Genomic DNA, 19,979 nt, shown 5'->3' on the forward strand with positions numbered 1-19,979 from the left:
ACCAAGTCCACTCATAAAAAGAAGAAAAGGAGGAGATATTCTTTGTTCCGCACAAATGGAGTTCTTTTATTTCTCTGATTATGTTCATGTAATTAATGAGATGTAGTTGAAAGGGAACCTTGGTAGTGATCTAGCCCCATGGATATTTTGTGAACTAATGTTGCATTTTCATGCCTAAAACTGGTTACATCTTCTGCTTGCTCTGTTGTTGACGTATTTAATTGTAATATTTTGTGCACAGTGTAATTTAAACATTTTTATTAGTCTGTAAAAGTCACTGTTAAACTTACGGGTAATCTGCCAGTCAGCAAGTGCGGGTTACTCCTCCTGCAGTGCAGGCTTAGGCCAAGAGGAGCCTGGAAGGCGCAGGCACAAAGCAATCAAGTGTGGGTCTCATATGGAGCACAAAAGTGTCCCCTCACGATTTGCTACTGCCTGTATCTGGGGAAAACCTCACAATCGTGTACTTTTCCATCGCTGCTCTGTGCCTTCAAACAAAGGAATTCCGATTTTTTTCTTATGCTTTTCCAATCCCCATGGTCGCTTCTGCACCTCTCTCCTCTTCCACGTGTGTGCATTTGAAGAGACTTCTAGCACTGAAAAAATTCTTTAGAAAGGAAACAAAACAAAACCCACCCATTCCTTCTGGCTTTATCCTCTTCTGGTTCTTTTGCTTAACAGTAATGCTATTCTTCCTTTCATCCGTCACTTCAACTTATTTATTCCACTGTATCACCAGTGTGGGTCGTTGTTTTCTTTCCAAGTAAGTGTAGCCTGCATTCCCTAAAACCGTTCTCTTACCTGAACACACCTCTTCAGCTCACAGTCTCTCTGCTTCAAGTAGCAGTTGATGTTTTCAGACAATGAGATCCAGAGCAGTGGCTCTCAGGGATTTCAGTTATTGCTGCTCACTGTCGTATACTTTTTTTTTCCCTGACAATGTTCCTTTCTTCTGATTGTTTGTCTTTGATTGTTTTCGCTTAGGCTCACCTTGTGTAAGGGCCACAAACATGACTGTTACACAAATGTTAATGACTGGTGTGGGGTGACCCCTTCCCCTTCGCCTGGATGCAGTGTTTATGCCCAACTCTCTCGTGGCCCTTCTTATCAACGTTCTACAGCAGCTTTCTGTGTGCAAATAACAAGCATTCCGTTAAGATCTCTAACAATAAACTCACAAACATGTCTGCTGCTGCAGGTGCTCGGCCAGATGTTGCAGGCAGCCTGGCCTTCACTCGGGTGCGTGCTGCCGCCTGCTGGCCGCACAGCCTGCACGGCACGGGTTGGTGCCTGGAGGGAAGTCGGGTGGGTGGTGGAGTGAGCTTGACCAAAATTTGGGCTTCAAAAACAAACTCCAAACGTTTTTGCATCAGGAAGTTGCTATGGTACCTGTGGACACGTGGAAGTGCAGAAATAGCCATTCTCTGCAAAAAGCTGCCTCTTATCCTTAAAAGTGGGGGGAGAATCAAGGCTGGTGCTGTTTGATATTCTGCTTGCTGATCTTCTTGAATCTGAATCTGTGACTTGAGAACTACCCAGTTCAGACTTGATTCTGCAGTTGCCTTAGTAGGAGTTGCAAGAAGAGCATAACTTCTTCATTGTATGTGAAAATGTAAAAGATGGAATAAAAACCAACAAAAAAAAAAAAAAAAACCAACCTCACAGACTCAGCTCTGGAAAACAGTATGAGAGTAAAATTGGAATTCTTAAATGGCTATCTGAGAAGGACCAAGTTTGTCTTAGAGCTCCCTGTTTTTCAGTTTGGTATTTACAGGAAATACTGTCATGAGGCCAGTTAAGATCACTGTTGTGATGTCATACCTTTTAATAACTGACTTCTTGTATGTAAATTCTCTTGCAAATATTAGATATTCATTTTTTCAGATGTTAGATAAAGGTTCTTTAATCAGTAAGCACTTTAGCTAGGCGCAATAATCAATTTGTGCTGTTTGTTGCAGGATCGAGTGACATTCAGAAGAATTATATTGAAAAACAATGCAAAGAAGAGGAAGACGTACGAGTTATTTATTGAGTCTGTACCCCTTCTCAAGTCCTTGGAGGTAAAGTCTCTCAGAGACATTTGCACCAAAGTTTTCTGTTAGCTCCCCACCTGGTTTATACTGTTATCAGAAATCTGTGTCATTTTTTGCTTGCATGTTTTTAAGAGCTGCTTTAGTATCCTATTTGGTGTACAGCTGCATTTGTACTGTTGAAGTTGTCCAACACGTTTTTCATATCCACCGTTCACAGTAGAGAATTCTTATCTCAGTCTTTGCAAAGGCTTTAAAACATACAGCAGGTAGAGAGGAGGTATTAAAGGGATAAAAGTGGAAACTGGAGCTCAGGGTTTTGGTTCTGTTTGAGGTTGTGTTTCTGAAGTGATGATACGTCTCTGGAATATTTGATTTTCATCAACTGTGAATGATTTTAAATTTCAAAGGTGTTTCCCACAGCAGATCTTGCTTTATCTTACCTCTTGTAAGCTAAGAATAAGCTAAAGGAAGCACTGCTGCCCAGGAAAAAAATAACCGGGCAGAGCAAGCACGTGTTGTATTGGTTGTGTGGTGCATGATTTTAGGAATGATGTGTAAATTGTCACTTCTAAGCTATTGATTCAGCCTGTATTTTCAGAAAGGCTTTGGAGGCATGCCAGACTGTATGGAACATTGTTATGTGTCTGCCTTTGCCTTATGCCATAACTTATATTTTTCTTTGATTCCTTGTTCTATTTTTCAGCTTTAATCTTTAGCACTTGGGAATAATTCTCAATCCTCTTGAGAGAAGATTACGAAATTGCAAAGCATCATAAGTGTAAATAGTGGCTTCCAGAATATATTAGTTTGGACCTATGCTGATAGCTGTGGAAGGGGTGAATTACACAACATCTCCCTCAATGACTGGCTTAAACTAGTTCCATCAGTGAGATTTTTTTCTGAGCCCTAGATGACTCATAAAAGTTTAAGGATTCAAAAAAGAGAAAAATCTCATTAGCACTGGCTGCCTTTTTGCATGACACACTGCAGCTGAATCATGCGTGGATTGTAATTAACAGTTTCTCAAACATGGGCTAGATGGAGGTGCATTTGTGAAATGAATAGATTAAAAATGAATCGTGTTGAGGTATTCATTTTAACTGTTTAGGATTTTCTTCCTTTCTTAACGTATTTTTACGTTGCTTTGAACCATTGAACTTGTTTTGTGATGTGCTGGATGGGCAGCAGGAAGCACTGGAGATAAGTTTAACTGTCCTTCCTCCCTTCCTGTGTGTGAAGGCCAAAGCACATTTCACTGCGTGTCACTTTGGTACCTCTTGACCTTGCTGCAGGGCATCCTGTTGCAGTGCTTGCTTACAATTTTTAGATCCAGTGTCTTTCTCATATCCCCTCTTGCTAATCTAGCAGTGAGCTTTAAGATGAAAAATAACCAACCAAAATAAACACACAAAAAACTCCAACCAACCAAAGACATTCAAGTGCGTAGCAATGAAAATATTTTGAAAACGAATTAGTATTTTTCATTGAGGTTTCTTGGGAAGTACTTGGGATTTTTTGAAGGGCTTTCTTCAGATTTCAGCTGAATCTCGCAGGAAGTGATTTTTTTCTTTGTTTAAAGCAGCCAAATCAGCCATTTTTAACTTCAGGTTTGGGCACTAGAAAATGAGAATTTTTTTCATTGATCATTGGTAGTCTTGAAAGTTGTGCTGCAGTTTATGAAGTCGTGTGGGGCTGCATTTTTCAGTAGCCAGATTCAGCACGTTTCTGTTGAGCGAGCGCTTAATTTCTGAGTTATGAAGTTTATTACAGCAGGTAACTGTGCTTGATTTTCCTCTTCATTGCAGGCATCAGAACGAATGAAAATTGTGGATGTTATAGGAGAGAAAGTGTATCAGGACGGGGAACGTATCATTTCTCAGGTACTTGGAGTATGAATTCCCACCTGTCCTTCTCCCCTCTTTGTTTTTGTTCCTGTGTGGAATTTACTCACAGAATCGTGTTAATTGGATCAAGTTGGCATCACTTGTTCTTTTAAAACTTTCAATTTGTTTAACCAGTTTTTGACTACGTGGGGAAGGACCAGCACATATTTTGTTATATATTTATTCTACTGCTTTAGCTTCTGGGTAATCCCTTCTCTTGACCATTTGTTTTTTATAAATGGTCTTTGCAAGGCTTCAAGAGGAAGGAGCCTTAAGAAGCTGAAATTACGTGTCTCTCTTTGCAATTTTTCATGAAAGCCCTGAGGTGCAGTTCTTGTAGGCACCTGTAACCAGATTAAATAGGGAATCCCAAAGCACATCCAGAGCACCTCCAATTTCTGGGTCTGAATAAACAACAAAATCAAGCAATTCGACAGGACTGTGATTTGCACAGAGCTAAACAAGCTCGATAGGGATGTTTTGTTAGTTGATAGCAAGTCAGTTAACTGTACTGTCAAAGAACTGTCACTTAATTAAAAAGTTATTTTTCCAGATGCCTTTAAAAAGAGTATTTTAGTGTTAGCAATAGTCAGACTTCAGTCAACTGTAATGTCTGCTGTGGTAGATCAAGGCCAGATTGAAACATAAAGCTGGACAAATTCAATCTGAAGTTTTTTTTCTTTTTTTTTTTCTGTGACAGAACTGACTTCTTGGAGTATTTTTACAGATGAAACACAAGAATTCTGCATCAATCTTAGCTGGGGGGTAGCTTTGTATATTTATTTTGAGAAAGTGCTCTATTTTAAGCAGGGGTTAATGCAAGGAAGTGCTTGGCTTACCTGGAATGGTAGGCTGTTTGGTCACAGGTCTCCCTGTTTTGTAAGCAGAATCTGAATCCTTCATAGTGTCTTGAATAGTTAATCTTAATCACTTGAATATCAGCTAACACAATGCAAGAAAACAAGGTTTGCTGATAACAAAATGCAGCCAAATCACTTCTTTCCAGAAAGACTCAGTTGTGTAAGCTGAAAATCTTGTTGCTTAAGAGCCTGAGAAACCTGGGCTGTCAGCAGAATCAAAGCTTTCTCAGAAGCTGTGCAGTCAGTGATCCAGTTACAGGGTTGGTTTCAATCTGTAACAGCCGAATTAAGGATAAGGATGTAATTACATGTAAGGAAAATTACAAGTAGGATTAATATTCTGGATTGATCTGGGTGATTATTGCACATTGCTGGAGATGATGAAATTTCATGCTTGGAAATGATGGTGATAGCTCTTGTACTACAGCGATTGCAGCAGGAGCATGAATCCTTTTTCTCTCGTGGATAATGTTACATTTTAATTATCTTTCTGGAATTTGATCTGTCAGTTAGGGCAGTGTGACTGAAAGCAGTAGCTTTAAATCATACTACTGGTGCTTTAAACCATACTGCTGGTGTTACGTGAAGTCCCCATGAAGTCTACTCAGTTTGATTCCAGTTTAGAAGCACTGAGCATTCAGTGCGTTGTTAAGAAGCGCGCTGAGTGCAGCAGTTTGTGATAGCTGGCAACAGGAAGCGAGCAACTTCGTACTTCAGTACTTAGCACTGTTCAGAAAGAACCACAGATAAGAGCCTAATTTCTTCTGTAACTCCATGGGACTTCTTGGAAACAGATGAGTGGAACTAAAACAGAAGTTCTTACTACACGTTCCTGTATGGTTTTGGAACTTGATTCTAAATGGCTACGATTTCTACTTTCTCCCACTTTCCTGATGTGATTTATTTTCCTTAAATAGTGTAATGCCATTGAATGCTTTATTCTTTTTTCACTTTATTTTCACGAGTGTTGTGTAATTCCTCACGTTGATGGCTTGCACAAAGCCCAGTTCAGAATGAATAATACCATTCATAAATGCTTTCATAATAAACTAAAAATATATACGTATTTTTTACCTTTTCTTCACAGGGCGATAAAGCAGATTGCTTTTATATTGTAGAATCTGGTGAAGTAAAAATCATGATTAAAAGCAAGGTGAGTTTGAACTGGGTGATTAGATTTTAAATTAATCCCTGATTTGATTGGCTTAAATCATTGATTGGCTAACTGCGGTGTGCAGAAGCCTTACTTGACTGACTTTGAGACATCATTTTAAGTACTTCATCACTGTCACAACTGCGATGTGTGTTTTTTATCCCCATGCCTGTTCTGAAGTGGGCAGGAGTCAGTTTGCCAACGTTGGAAGGTTTGTTTCTTCTGTCTACTCTGCAAACTGATCTCTTGTATTCTCTCTGGCCTTAAGGGTCAAAATGAAACTTTCTTGTAGGATTGTAGCAAACTGCAAGGAAGAAAAAGCTGGGGTGTGTTAACTCCGGTATCCATTAGCATCTGAATAGATTCCTGTACAGTCTGAAGCAGTCCTTTGGGATGAAGTCTTATCTATGACAAAACTTTGTAGCTGTGTTAGGCTGTGTAGCAGTTCCCAACTTTGCAACAGTGAATACATCAAAACTTATGGGCCAGCATACACTTAACCAAACATGCAGTTGAACGTGCTGTCAAGGCGTTATAACATTACAGGGCATGATTTAGGAGCTGCTAGTTTGCAAGCTGTAAACCAATGGGCAGCTGCACATGTGCAGTCTATCTGGGATTAATTTGAACCTTATACAAAGACGTAACTGTATGAGAGTAATTAAAATGTACTGTTTTGCAGACCATGATGAGTAAGGAAGCTAACCAAGAAGTAGAGATTGCCCGGTGTCACAGAGGGCAGTATTTTGGAGAGCTTGCACTTGTTACCAACAAGCCCAGGGCAGCCTCTGCCTATGCTGTTGGAGAGGTCAAATGTTTAGGTAAGCAGATGTTCTCTGTGTGTATCTAGTTACCTGTTTCTGGTCTTTTATTGTTTTGTGAACTACCCCTAACTGAGAAACTATTCAAAGTCTGGCAGCCTTTTGGCACCAGGTGGTCAGATTCTAGAAGCTAAGCGCATAGCTTGAAGTGGATGACTGCTGGAATTTGAGAAGCACCACTGCTTTTCTGCTCAGACATCTAGTTTCAGATGGGTGGGGATAACTGCATAGCAGCTTGGTTTTCCTGTATGTGTGTTCTGTGCTCTTTGAAAAGGAGAATTTGCACCAAGACTCCAGACTTAAGCATTAGCCTCTTATCTAGCTTGCTTGTCACAGCTTCCAGGTGTCTGTTAATGCCTGCACGGTGTGTGTTTGACTTCTGAGATGAGGTGTGTGTTAAGCTTGTTCCTCCAAGCAATAGTGCGGAAAGAGATCAGCATCCATTGAAGCCTCAAAACCAAATGGGTTACATTGAAGTTCTTTGCTTCAGCTTCAAAAAATAGATTGTTTTATCCAAAAGGACTCTACTTGACAATCATATTTTTACTTCTCTGCAGTCATGGATGTGCAAGCATTTGAGAGGTTGCTTGGACCCTGCATGGACATTATGAAGAGGAATATAACGCATTATGAGGAGCAGCTGGTGGCAATGTTTGGCTCAAGCATGGACCTGTTGGATCCAGGGAATTAGGCACAGGGTACCTCAGTGCCTTCTTAGTTCAAGACACAAAAAAGCCTCCTATCAGCAACACAACTCACAAGGAAAATGGACACTACGGAACAGTTAATGCTGCTGTCTTCTTGGGCATTTTAGAAACCATAAGCAAGTCTCGGCACAGATGGATTGCTCACTCCCTGCCTCCACTTTGCTGCTGATACTTCATTATTAGACCTAGATTAAAAATGGTTCTAACTTTGAGTTCTCTTACTTGATTCAGAATGGCATCTGTCCAGCAGTTCAAGTGCCTGATGCAACACCCAAAGTGTGCAAGATACAGAAGCCTCCTTCCTTCTGGTGTTCCTGTTGGGATAAATTTTCAGATCAAATTTTGTGGCAGGAGGTTGCCTGTTCCTCAGAGGCAACCTGTGGAATACAAGCCTTTGATAGGTTTATTATCTTTCTAACACTTCAATTACCCAAATTTGCTTTTAATTGTAGCAGCTGGATTTGACATTAAAATATCAATGGAGCCAGTTAGTAAGGTGGCACTGAAACTTTCTTCCACCTGTTGAAAACTGCAGGTACTTCATTAAACCAAGTAAACTGAGCTGGGGACACAGGTGAGAATCTGATTAGCAACAAAATGCAGAAAATGAAGCATTGCTAAATTTAAGTGTTTTCTGAGCAGCAAAGAAAATTACTTCATGCTTCCCAAAAAAGTGCAGTGATTCAGACTGTATGGCTTGGAGGTGTTGTAGTTGTCTTCTCCCCAGATTTGCTCCATGTTTCTGACACTATATATACATATATATATGGTGTCAAAATCACAATAGATGACCTTCTTTCATTTACAGAGATCCTTTATACTGCAAGTTTGCCAGGGTGCTGTTGTCTGACTCAATTTTAAAGCTTTTTAAGAATGAATATTTTGTAATTTAAAGGAAGACTACTTCTGTATTTATCTACAGGAGCTCCCTCCTTCCAGTGTCACAGTATTTTAACTTAATTAGACACTTGAATGCTTTCAAATGCCACTGATTTCATAAGCCTTTCAAAAGTTGTCAGCATTTGTCTTTGCTAACTAGACAATTGGTGTATTTGAGGAATCTTTTGGGTTAGGTGATAACTAAGCTAATTATGTTTATCTAAAATACCTGTTAAATTTGCAGCATTTAGTAGGTAGAGTGTTTCCACAGCTTTAATGAACTTAATTCTGCTGAGATTTTATCAGAGCACCATATAAATACGAATCAGATGATAAGAAGGACATTTTTATGGTGTGAAAAGAATATTTATATAGAATCACAGAATGGCCAGGGTTGGAAGGGACCTCAAGGATCATGAATCTCCAACCCCCTGCCACATGCAGGGCCACCAACCTCCCCATTTTAGACCAGGCTGCCCAGGGCCCCATCCAACCTGGCCTTGAACACCTCCAGGGATGGACGGGGCATCCACAGCCTCTCTGGGCAGCTGTTCCAGCACCTCACCACTCTCTCAGTAAAGAACTTCCCCCTGATACCCAACCTAAATCTTCCCTCCTTCAACTCGAAACCATTTCCCCTTGTCCTGCAGTTATCTACCCTTTCAAAGAGTTGATTCCCCTCCTGTTTGTAGGCTCCCTGTAGGTACTGAAAGGCTGCACTGAGCTCACCCTGCAGCCTTCTTTTCTCCAGGCTGAACAAGCCCAGCTCCCTCACCTGTCTTTGTAGGGCAGGACCTCCAGCCCCCTGATCATCTTTGTGGCCTTCTCTGGACCCTCTCCAACAGCTCTCTGTCCTTCTTGCATTGGGAGCCCCCAATCTGGATGCAGTGCTCTGGATGGGGCCTCACAAGAGCAGAGTAGAGAGGGACAGTTACCTCCCTCCCAGTTACCTGCTGGCCACCTCTTTTCTGATGGAACCCAGGATAAAGATATGAAATTTGTAGGTAGTTCATCTGTGACCCTTTGAATTTATGTTTTGCAGCTCGTGATAAAAACTTAATGGTGTTTTATGTGGATTATGATATTTTAATTGTGGATGCTGGTGTAACAATGTGCTGGCTTGATTCACAGCCGTTTGAGCAAGAGGAGAAGGATGCTAATGTTGAATTTCTGCTTCTAGTTGTTACAATGGTGGATATTTTCCTTAAGGCACAGAAAACTCTGCTGCAACTTTAAGTTGATTACTGGGTGACTTTCTTTCTCCTAAATAGATGAAGTCCTCCCAGTTCCTGCAATATAAGTAAGATGGCAACTTGATAAGTTTGACTGTTGTCCAGTTACTGTCATTGGAGTAATATTTTTATAAAATGCAAGTGATATGTAATGGGCACCACTGAACGGGGTGTTTCCGTAGTATTAAAGTCCTGGTTGTAATGTGTAGCAGCTGTTCTAACTGCATGTATTTTAGAGCAGTGAATTTCCTTTGCTTTCCTGGGCTAGTTTTTCTCTCTTTTTTTTGTGTGATAAATTACAGCCAAAGAAGCAGCAGGTACTTCATTCATGCTGTCATGCTTCTGAGGCTTAACACCAAAGACAATATCCTTCTTTTAATTATGGATTATTATTAATTTTTTTAAAGAACAAACAAAAGAGTGAAAACAGTCTTTGATATTTTAAAGTTCAGGATGTTTTGGGTTCCAAGACAGAAGCCAACTTAGACTGTCCTGCAACCCAGACATAAACTGGTCTGCAAACCAGTATGAGTTAAGTGCTGCCTAAGCTGTCCTGTGAACTAAAGAGAGATTTGCTGTGAATAATTGTCAGCTGGGCCTTTGTTGCTCCCAGGCAGAATATCCCCTATTCAGAGGGACCTGGAAGGTTGAGCTGTCTCTCAGATGGATTCTGTTTCTTGCAGCCCTTGGTTCTCTCTGCAGGACAAGATTTTGTTCCTCAGCATATGCAAACATTGGCAATTGTTTTGAAACATAACAAAATGCCCAGATTGATGTTAGATTTGTAAGTTCTACCTGGAAGGGAGGATTTCATGGCTTCTAGAAGTCAAAGGAGAAGATGAGAACAGAAAATCAGAAGATTGGGATCCAAGAACAAGAATTCGAAGTTCTATCTTTCTCTAGACTCCCTGAAGCAAAAGCAAATTGGGCAATACCATCCTGCATCCAGGATGACCTCTTTCTGTAGTGTGAAGAGGCAACCTGACTCAAATCCTTGAGCTGAAGGAGAGTGAGTCTGTCAGGAGGCTCGTCCTTCTCGCCCACCTTAAGAAGGTGCACAGCGTTGTAGTTTGCAGTGTGCATGATTAGTCTGCTTTAACCATCATGTTCTGTGCCATCTTGAAGCATGAAGGTAGTGTCCAAAGCTTGCAGTGAGATGCTGGACGCCGCCTGGTTAGCCACACGGCACAGCAGTGAGCAAGGTCAGAAAACACGCTGGCAATGACTGTGACTGGGGAGTGAAGTGCCTGGTTGCAGAGATCTGCCTGCATTATTGCATCTCAGCTTATTCCTTTTCACTATGACTGTTCCTCACAAACGAGGAGAATGCACACCGCTGTTTTTGTTGCTGTTGTTACAGCTCAGTGAACAGTAAATCTGCTGTGGACACCCTGAAATTTACAGTGGAGAGAGGTCTAGTTTTTAATCAAAGAACTCAGCAGCAAAGTGGGTATAAAGGATAGTGTCTTTGAGACTTGGAGGGAAACAGAGTTTGATTCCCTGCTTGTGATTGTTGTGAAGGCAGTGAGGGGAGCTTTCAGTGGCCGAATATCCTGGCATTTCCATTTCTATTTGATGTAACTGCACACGTTTCACAATGTTTAAAAAAGGGGGGGCAAGAGTGCTCTCTTCTAAAAAGGCAAAACAAAACAATGTGCAATTTTGCACAGAGGGCAAAGAAGAAATCCCTTTGAATGTCACTTCCAGTCTTTCTTTTCCATTGGCTGAAGATGGACTCTTGTTCTTGATGTGTATTTGTAAACTAGTCTTGCCAAAATACAAACACTTTGTGTTTCTTTTCACTCCAGATAATTTTTGTTGTTACGGTTATTGCTGATCATTTCACTTCCTTCAAACCAGATATTTTATTTCAAGAGGCCTTCCTTGTGGATTTTCTCCTGATGTCTGCAGCACTACACTGCTGTTCCAAGGTGGAAGAGAAAGTTGCTAACCTCATAAGAGAACACTCAACTCCGCTTAGCTGGCTGGAGCTAATAATGCGTTACTAATTTTCCTCTGCTTTGTGGGGCAGGAGGGGAATTAAATTCTGCATAAAGTTGCTACCTCAAGGCTCCAAGTGCTTTGAAAGTCTTTCACTTGGGAGAATTTCATAAGACAGTTCTTAAAATTGGTCTGTTCTTTTGAGTTAAATATGTTTTTAATTGATTCGAGGGACCCTTATTCATTTTACACTTAGTATTTGATTCTCAAAGGGTGAACAGCTGCAAAATTTCATTCTTGCAGTACAGTGTTAACGTGGAAAAAAAAAAAAAGTATCTGCCATATAAACATATGGTTTTAAAAAGTTAAACCACTCTGGGGTTCGGCTTCACTTTTGGTTAATAAACTGACATGTTGTGTCCAGCCTTCCTGGTGCAGTGTGTGTGTGCTCTTTATTGCTCCCTGCAGCTGACAGCCCCCCACAGCGAGTACATCAGAGTGGGATTTACAGCAGCTACCCAGATTTCCCTGGAGTGCCCGAGTTCCTTCTGTTATCAGGGCTTATGGAGAACAGCACTCACCCTATTGCAACAACCAGAACATGTTTGTACACGATCTGACCAGCACGTTTTGCTTTCCAGTGATAAAATTTTGCTGTCATCTTTAAAAAGGAATAGAAATTTCTGTAGATGTTATTGCTCCAAATAAAACTGGCAGCTCAGGCATATTTGATGAATATCATTCATATAACTGTAGGAAGATTATCTGGGCTCTGTGCTGTTTCTCTGTTCCTTGGAGGATCACAACATTCCTTGAGTTCTCGCTTGGTGCTGCTGCATTCTGTGCCTTTTTTAACCTCACTAATAATTTGATGAGAAAATGAGCCTTGGTACATGTTGAATGTTGGAAAAACATTATTTCGCGTCTGCTTTTGCTTAAGCTTTGTTTAAAGCATTTAGTATTTTACAGTCAGTTTTTAAATTAGGTGGGAGAGTAGTCTAGAAAAGGTGCCTGTTAGGAATCCAACAGCCTGCTTGGGAGACTGGAATCTTTTGATGTGGTTGGAAATGAGCTCTGCTGAATGCTTACAGGGAGGCTTTGGGGCACCGTGTTTCTGTTTTCTTACAAATATCTCCTTTAAAGCACTGCAGGCTTTAGCTGACATAAGTATGCTGTATTTGCATCAGCAGGAGGAAGGTGAGAGCCCGCTGCTGCCTGCGGCACAGGAGCCCTGCCCTTCATGGCCTGACGCAGCTGGGCTCGCAGGGAATGGGATGGAGGGGATTGCTGCCAGGGGGACAAAACCCAAAGGTCAAATAGGGAAAGCTACCCAGAACCTCGGCGTTCCTTTGTGCAGAGCGGTCAGAGAGCGGTTAGGGAGGTGGGAAATGCTTTCCCGTGAGCAGGGCCCTAACTCAGGCTGCACGGGATGGCCGTTAGGTCGCTGCGGTGTTGCCATGCTGGCTCAGATCAATTCCTGACGAGATGCAGTTTTAGAAGAAGCATCCAGCTGGTTCTCAAGCTCAGGCTGTTTCATCCTGGGTGCTTTTTAAATTATTACAGTTTTGATTTATTTGCAGAGCGAAGGCCCTTCCCTCCTCTCTGCTGCTTTTCCACACGATCCCAGGGCTTTGTGCCCACGCGTCCCCCACAGCCGGGACTCGAACGCAGCACCCAGCGCCGCCTCCTTACTGCTACGCTACGCGTGTTCGAACGTAGCACCGCGCGTGCGGCTCCGCGAAGGGATCGCGGTGGTCCCGTTTACGGTCACAAACTTCTCAACAAGCCATCCGGCTGCTGATTAAGCTTTTAATTGGCGCTTTGACCTCCTTATGCTGCCCGTCCTCGAGGCCGGCAGATCGTCGGGCCCGCCTCCGTCCCGCACTTCGGTCCCAAGCACCGCCTGCAGCTCCGCCCCGCCGCGGCCCCGCCGAGCCGCCGTAGAAAGGGGCGGCCGCCGCCGGGCGCATGGAGCGAGCGGAGCCGCCGGCGGCCGCCTACGAGCGGCGGGTGCTGGTGAGCGCGGCGCAGCACTGCTACCTGCGGGTCCGCCTGTGCGTAAGGCTCCGCTCCTCGCCGCCCCGCTCCTCAGCGCCCCGCTCCTCGCCGCCCCCCGAGCCCCAACTCCGCTCTGTTTCCCCGCAGGGAGCTCCCCGACGGCGCGGCGCGGCCCGGCGCCCCGCAGCTGAAGCAGCTGGTGGTGGCGGCGCTGCGGGAGCTGCACGGAGAGGTAAGGCGGGCGGATCGCGCCGAGCCGCGCGGAGCCCGGCTGCGCCTCACGGCGTCTCTGTGTGCAGGTTGGGGCCGCTTTGCCTGTCGACGTCTTGGCGTACGAGGAGAAAAGTCTCTGTGCCGTCCTGAGAGTGATTAGCGGGTAAGGAGCGCGAGAAAAAGCTCCATCGGAGAGTGGGCTGTGAGGAATAGCTGGGTACAGCCGGGTGCGTGGAGCGTGAGGGAAACGGCGGGCTGTGAGAAAGGAGACTGGGTCTGTTGTGACGGGACGGGGGAAGCGGTGTCAGGCTGGAGAGAGGAGAGCTAGGCTGGGCGGGGGAGGCACAGGCTGCCCAGAGAGGTGCTGGATGCCTGCAGACAGCCGAGGTGAGGCTGGATGGGCTGTGAGCACCTGATGGGGCTGTGGGCGTCCCTGTGCATCGCGGGGAAGTGAGGCCGGACGACCTCTCGTGCCCCATCCATCTCTTAACAGTTCTGTGAAATAAAAAGTCCCTAAGGTTTTGTGACCCGTGTGCATCCATACCTGCTGTAGAACAGAAGGGTCTGGAGGAGCAAAGCCCTGCTGGAAGGTGTGGTTCTAAATCTCTTCCTGTGAGAATGGGGGTCAGGTTTAAATGTTGGAGACAGCTGCAGGTGCTGTGGGGGAAATGGCACTGAAAGGCACAGGAAGAACTTAAGAACAGGGCCAGTAACGTAACATGGTCACCATTAGCATCTGCCCGTGTCAAGGATGAGGGTACAGCCCTTATAACAACCCTTCGTGACACAGAGCTGCTACCAGAACTCACTGGTGCGTTACAGGTTGTCAAAGTCTGCCTCATTACTCTCTGTGTAACATATTTTAAAAACATTTATGCTGCGGGAAAAGAGAAAAAAAACTTTAATGTCTTTTGTCTTATTTTTACTCAGAGGCCTCGTCAAGCTGTGGAGTGCTCTGACCCTGCAGGGCTTCTACCAGAACAGGCGGTGTGCCTTCCGGGTACTGCAGGTAGGAGGGGGCCTCCCCACCATCAGTGCTGTGCTGCAAGTTTGTTTGGCACCTTTCTTCCTTTTCATCCCATTTCTTCCCTTTCTAAAAGTCAGTAATGACCTCATGTAAAAATGGATGCATAAACGAGTACCTCCAGACCTTTTGTCTTTTCCCCCTGAGGATGCTGCTTAATAAAGTGACTTCCACGAATTCTTTGTCTCTGAAGCCATGGCTAAACAAATTTCTGCTTAGTCATAGCTCTTACTTTAAAATTTTCTACATAAATGGGAGGATTAAATATTTTCAACTCTGGGTGCATTTGATGATTTATTTTTTTTTTTAATGCTTCTCTTTTTCTTTTTTTGTTCCCCCAAAACAAGACATCTCCATTTCTTCTTGCGTTAGCTGGGAACAGCAGGGAGCTGGTCTTGGACTAAGTCTCCAGTCTGGGTGGACTGTCAGAAGGTCCTTGAAATGTTGCTGCTCTTCAGATGTGGAATTTCTAGAGGGGATTTCCGACACAGAGCTTCAACAAAGCTGGCGGTTACCAACCTGTTGTTCAGATGTCCATTACTTCAGAATTTACATATAAAAGTTGGAGACAAAGCTGAACTTACCAGAGTTTTTACACAGAATGATGTCCTTACTTTTTCTCATTTAACAGGTGACACAAATCCTTTGCATTTAAGTGAAGATTTTGCCAAGAAAACTAAATTTGGTAGAACTGTTGTACACGGAGTTTTGATCAATGGACTTATTTCTGCAGTTCTGGGTACTAAAATGCCTGGTCAGGGCTGTGTGTTTCTTTCTCAGGAGATTCGATTTCCAGCTCCTCTGTATACTGGAGAAGAAGTGACAGCTGCAGTGGAAGTGAAACAACTGAGGAGCTCTGTTGCACGCGTCTCAGTATCGTGTAAAGTCAAAGAAAGTGGAAAGACTGTTATGGAAGGGATGGTGAAAGTCATGGTGCCAGCAAGTTCGAGCTCTTGATCTTGTGTTTCTTCACAGTAAAGACAGAAACGTATGCTTGGTTTTGACCGCCTTTGTCACGTTCCATCTATTAATGCAGTAAACTTGCAACAAAAAAACCTCTATGATCATTCATCAACAGCAAACAAACACAATCCTGAGAGTAACTGCATCAAGAAACCTTTCAGTTTTTCTGTGCAGTTCTGGAATTGGGCACTCACATCTGACAGACGTGGCCCATTTAGACAAACATCTGCTGTGCCACAGGGCTTGGAGTGAGGCTGCTCCTTTCAGCCCGTCTGCAGGTCACACTAGTTAAGTTCAGTCAGAACATTTTTGCTGTTTATAAAATAGTTATATTGCTAACAAACGCGTGAGAAGGGATGGTGCTGTGCATTTCAGTAAACCAGACAAGTGGAAGTGCTGACACTCACATACTGCAAGATTTCTTCAGGTAATCTGACTGAAGCTCTGGCTGATGTTGCTGCAGTGTGCTTTTCTGCACCGTTCTAACTTTTACATGGAAGTTGTAGTCAGCCTTTATACAAGCAATGTGTGCTTTCTGATAAAGCTTGTAGGTGCAGCTCTTGCCATATTTCACCGGGAATAATGGGGAGATCTCCTGAAAGCATGGGCTCTTTTCAGTGGCCGGCCCATAATTTTATGGCCAAACAAATGCTATCCTCCCATCTCCTCTGCAGCAGAACTGCATTCTGCGTTGATGCAGATAACCTCAGTTGTTGTTTGCTATGTGTGTGGTAACTGCTGAGTCCTGGCCTGCCTGAGCACCTGGGAAAGGACCCGGTCAGCCTTGGGAGCACAGGTGAAGGCAGTTCAGCTGTAGTCCTCACTGAAGGGCTGGCTGCCACTGGGAAAGGATCTCCTTCTGGAGTTCTCTCCTTGGTGAAGCTTTCTCCTGTGAATCTGGAATCTTCTGATACGGGTGAGCAATCTTCTTCCCTTCCCTTGTAGCACCTTTCTGTCGTGCTGATCTTTCTGTCATCACACCTTTGTTGTAATGCCTCTCGCACGCTATTGATCTGTACAATTGCTACACTATGGAGAGAAAGTTTGCCTTCAAACAATGCAATGAAAGTACTAGTAAAATAGCTAAGCTATCCAGGTGCAGTGCAGCAACGAACCTTCTCACTCCTTCCCTGTAGCACCGACCCTCCGTTCCCGCATACAGCTCTCTATGGGAGTCACTGAAACATAGGGATCGTGGGCTTTCCAGCTTGAAAAGCAAATGGTATCCTGGGCTCCATCAGAAGAGGGGTGGCCAGTAGGGACATGGAGGTGATTGTCCCCCTCAGCTCTGCTCTTGTGAAGCCTCATCTGGAGTACTGTGTCCAGGTCTGGAGCCCCCAATGTAAGAAAGACAAAGCTGTTGGAGAGGGCCCAGAGAAGGCCGTGAAGATGATCAGGGGGCTGGAGCACCTCCCCTACGAGGACAGGCTAAGGGAGCTGGGCTTGTTCAACCCAGAGAAAAGGCTGTGGGGTGAGCTCAGTGCAGCCTCAGTACCCAAAGGGAGCCTACAGAGGGGAGGGGAATCAACTCTTTGAAAGGGTAGATAACTGCAGGACAAGGGGGAATGGTTTTAAGTTGAGGGAGGGGAGATTTAGCTTCAATGTCAGGAGGAAGTTCTTTAGAGAGGTTGTGGGTGCCCTGTCCATCCCTGGAGGTGTTCAAGGCCAGGTTGGATGGGGCCCTGGGCAGCCTGGTCTAAAATGGGGAGGTTGGTGGCCCTGCATGTGGCAGGGGGTTGGTGATTCATGATCCTTGAGGTCCCTTCCAACCCTGGCCATTCTGTGGTTCCCAAATAGGGTCTCAGTACCGCTGTAAGGAAATTTAACTGATTTCTATTGGGGAAAAAAAACAGTTGTACAGATTTCAGATGAGTGAGGGGAAGATGTTGAATCCTAGCTGAACTTTTTATGGCGGTTTCAACACCCGAGAGCCAGAAACAAGCACGGAGCTGCCCGCATCCCACCCTGCGTCGGCGGTACGGCACGGCTGCGCTCGGCGTTTCCGCCCCGGCGGTGAATTCGCGAGAGCCGCGCTCCCGCCGCGCGAGGCCCGAGCGGCGCGGGCGCCCCGAGAACCCTGCGCGAGGCCGTCGGGGCGGCACGGCGCCCCCTGGCGGGCGGGCGGTCGCGGCGCAGGGCGGGCGGCGGCGCTAAGGCCCGGCGGGGCGGCGCGGGGCGGCGCGGCGCTGCCGTTGACAGCGGCGGTCGCGCCGGGAGCTGGCCGGGGAGGAGCGGGTCGGCGGCGCCGGGCTCCCGTCGCCCCTCCGCGGTATGGCTTTCATGGAGAAACCGCCGGCCGGCAAGGTGCTGCTGGACGACACGGTGCCGCTGACAGCGCAGATCGAAGCGAGCCAGAGCCTGCACTCGCACACGGTGAGGGCGGCGGGCCGGGCCGCGGCGCTGGGCTTTGAGGGGCGGCGAGGGGAGCCCGGGGTGAGGAGGGGAGCCCGGGGGGAGCGGGGCCGGGGGGGAGCGGCGGGGTCCGGCTGCGGCGGGGCGGGGTGCGGCGCGGTGTCCCGCCGAGGTGCTGCGAGGTGGGGCGCGGAGGGCCGCAGCAGCGCCGTGCCTCCTCCGCCCGGCCCCGCGTGCCGGCGGCTCGGCGTGGCTCTGCGCGGCTCCTGCCTGCCGCCGGGCTCTGCCCGCGCTGTGACCCGGCGCGGCCGCTGCTGGGGCTCGGCTGTGTCCCGACCTTCGTCCGCCCGCAGGGAGGCCTCGCACCGCCCGCGCTCTCTGCTTTTCTCGTGATCCGTGACGGCTTTTAGGAGCGGCGATGGGTCCCGCCGCCTCGTTTCGGCAGCCGAGGCGAAGTTGCGCCGCGATGGGTCGCGCCCTGTCGGATGTCGGCGCGGTGCCGTCGCGCTCCCCGTGCAGGCGGTGCTGGCAGAGCTGCCCGGAGCGGCGTCTCACGGCCGGCCCGGCTGCCTGCAGGCCGCCTTCGTGAGCGCGCACCGACAGCCCTCATTATCTCCTGCCCGTGGTTGTTTTCCGCCTTGAGAACTGCGCTGTTAGGGGGTGAGCGAGCGGCGTGTGGCAGAGAAGCAGAGCGAGCCGGCTGCCGCTCCTGGCCGTGTGGGAGCAGCGATGCTGGGCCCTGCGGCAGCAGCAGGCCGGCAGGCAGCGCGCTGTGCACGGGGCGGGCTGAGGCAAGCGGTCCGTGCTTCAGCAGCGTTATGCTGTGTGTTACTCTTCTTATATGTGAAGAGCTCGCGTTAACTGATGCTCTTAGTCTTCCTCTGTTCAAAGTCTTCTCTTGCAGATGTGGTGAACCTGGCAGGCCGTGGCATCCCCCTCTTGCATCTCCTGCTATACATGAGGCTGACCAGGTTTATATTCCAGCAGGCCTCGTGCTTCTGTCTGTTCTGGTGGCTGTGGGGTGTCTGCATCAGGACCTGCAGAAGTTGTGTCACTTCCAGCGTTGCCTATTAGCAGCCCAGATCTGTTTCACTGTTAACTCATTTTTATTGTGGCTTGTTGCACTTCTCTGCAAGTGCAAGTGATGGTAGCAGCTTGTTTTGTTCCTTTGGCTTGTGTAAGTCTGATTAGGAAAAAAAAAAAAACCAACACAAAATCCTTTTAGAATGAGTATTCAGGAGCAGGCTTTCAATCCAGAGTGTGTGCTTGTTGCCGTGGCTGGGTGAGGTTGATGGTAAATGTCAGCCCCTCACCTTCCATCTCTGTACTCTGTTGCTAATGGATGTTCAGAAACCTCAACTGATTTGTTCTGATCTTTTGTTAATAACAGAACGCTGAAGCACTGCGCCTTTTGATTTAAAGTCTGTCTCTAAGATACATCTATTAGTAATTGTTTGTTTTACTGCAGAAGCCCTGTTGATAGTTGAAAGATGATTTGAAGTGTCTGTAGCACAGATGGTTTGTAGAACAGCAGTGCAGGATAACCAAATTCAGGAAGCTGTAACGGAGCCCTGTGTTCGTGTTTGATGTCAATTGAGTGTTTTGTCACTTAGGACACTTCAGCTTGTATCCCCAGGACCTGAGTGATTATTGCTGGTAATGCTATCTCTTGTTTGGTCTTGCCTGGTATAAATAATCCCACCAACAGATCCTTGTGCTTGAAGAGGTGCATAAATGAATCCTCTCTAAGAAATATCTAGCAGGTGGGGTATAGTAGAAATGTTTCTGTGGTACATCAGGACTGTTACAGTTTGTTATGTTATAGTTGGAAGTAAGTAAGTTGCATTAACTCTTTGGTTTTGTCCCCCACCTTCAAGTGATTTCCTAACAAGGTGTAAGTCTATTCTGTTCTTTATCCCT

At 45.9% G+C, this 19,979-nt stretch overlaps 4 protein-coding genes across 5 annotated transcripts in view; all 4 read left to right on the forward strand.

Annotated features, from left to right (window-relative positions):
- Positions 1–7,441, forward strand: part of PRKAR2A (protein kinase cAMP-dependent type II regulatory subunit alpha) — a gene marked incomplete at both ends in the record, with an annotated part of 49,052 nt that extends 41,611 nt beyond the window's left edge. The window contains 5 exons of the mRNA XM_079540252.1: positions 1,959–2,060; positions 3,839–3,913; positions 5,864–5,929; positions 6,612–6,750; positions 7,308–7,441. Of these exons, the coding sequence (XP_079396378.1) occupies positions 1,959–2,060; positions 3,839–3,913; positions 5,864–5,929; positions 6,612–6,750; positions 7,308–7,441 (516 nt within the window). The remainder of the gene's footprint in view (positions 1–1,958; positions 2,061–3,838; positions 3,914–5,863; positions 5,930–6,611; positions 6,751–7,307) is intronic.
- A 6,036-nt stretch (positions 7,442–13,477) lies between these two features.
- RPP14 (ribonuclease P/MRP subunit p14) lies at positions 13,478–15,148 on the forward strand (the record flags this gene model as incomplete). The annotated part of the gene is made up of 5 exons (XM_079540380.1): positions 13,478–13,563; positions 13,655–13,739; positions 13,807–13,883; positions 14,651–14,729; positions 15,092–15,148. The coding sequence occupies 5 exons, from the start codon at positions 13,478–13,480 to the stop codon at positions 15,146–15,148; spliced, it is 384 nt and encodes a 127-aa protein (XP_079396506.1).
- A 37-nt stretch (positions 15,149–15,185) lies between these two features.
- On the forward strand, positions 15,186–15,701 carry HTD2 (hydroxyacyl-thioester dehydratase type 2; the record flags this gene model as incomplete). The annotated part of the gene is made up of 1 exon (XM_079540144.1): positions 15,186–15,701. The coding sequence occupies one exon, from the start codon at positions 15,186–15,188 to the stop codon at positions 15,699–15,701; it is 516 nt and encodes a 171-aa protein (XP_079396270.1).
- Positions 15,702–17,978: 2,277 nt separating this feature from the next.
- PXK (PX domain containing serine/threonine kinase like) overlaps positions 17,979–19,979 on the forward strand; it is a gene marked incomplete at both ends in the record, with an annotated part of 30,734 nt that continues 28,733 nt past the window's right edge. For both annotated transcript variants that reach the window (XM_079540154.1, XM_079540155.1), the window contains one exon: positions 17,979–18,080. In XM_079540154.1, the coding sequence (XP_079396280.1) occupies positions 17,979–18,080 (102 nt within the window). The remainder of the gene's footprint in view (positions 18,081–19,979) is intronic.

The sequence above is a fragment of the Tetrao urogallus genome (genome assembly GCF_951394365.1).
Source record: "Tetrao urogallus genome assembly, chromosome: 10".
NCBI classification, from domain to species: Eukaryota; Metazoa; Chordata; class Aves; order Galliformes; family Phasianidae; genus Tetrao; species Tetrao urogallus.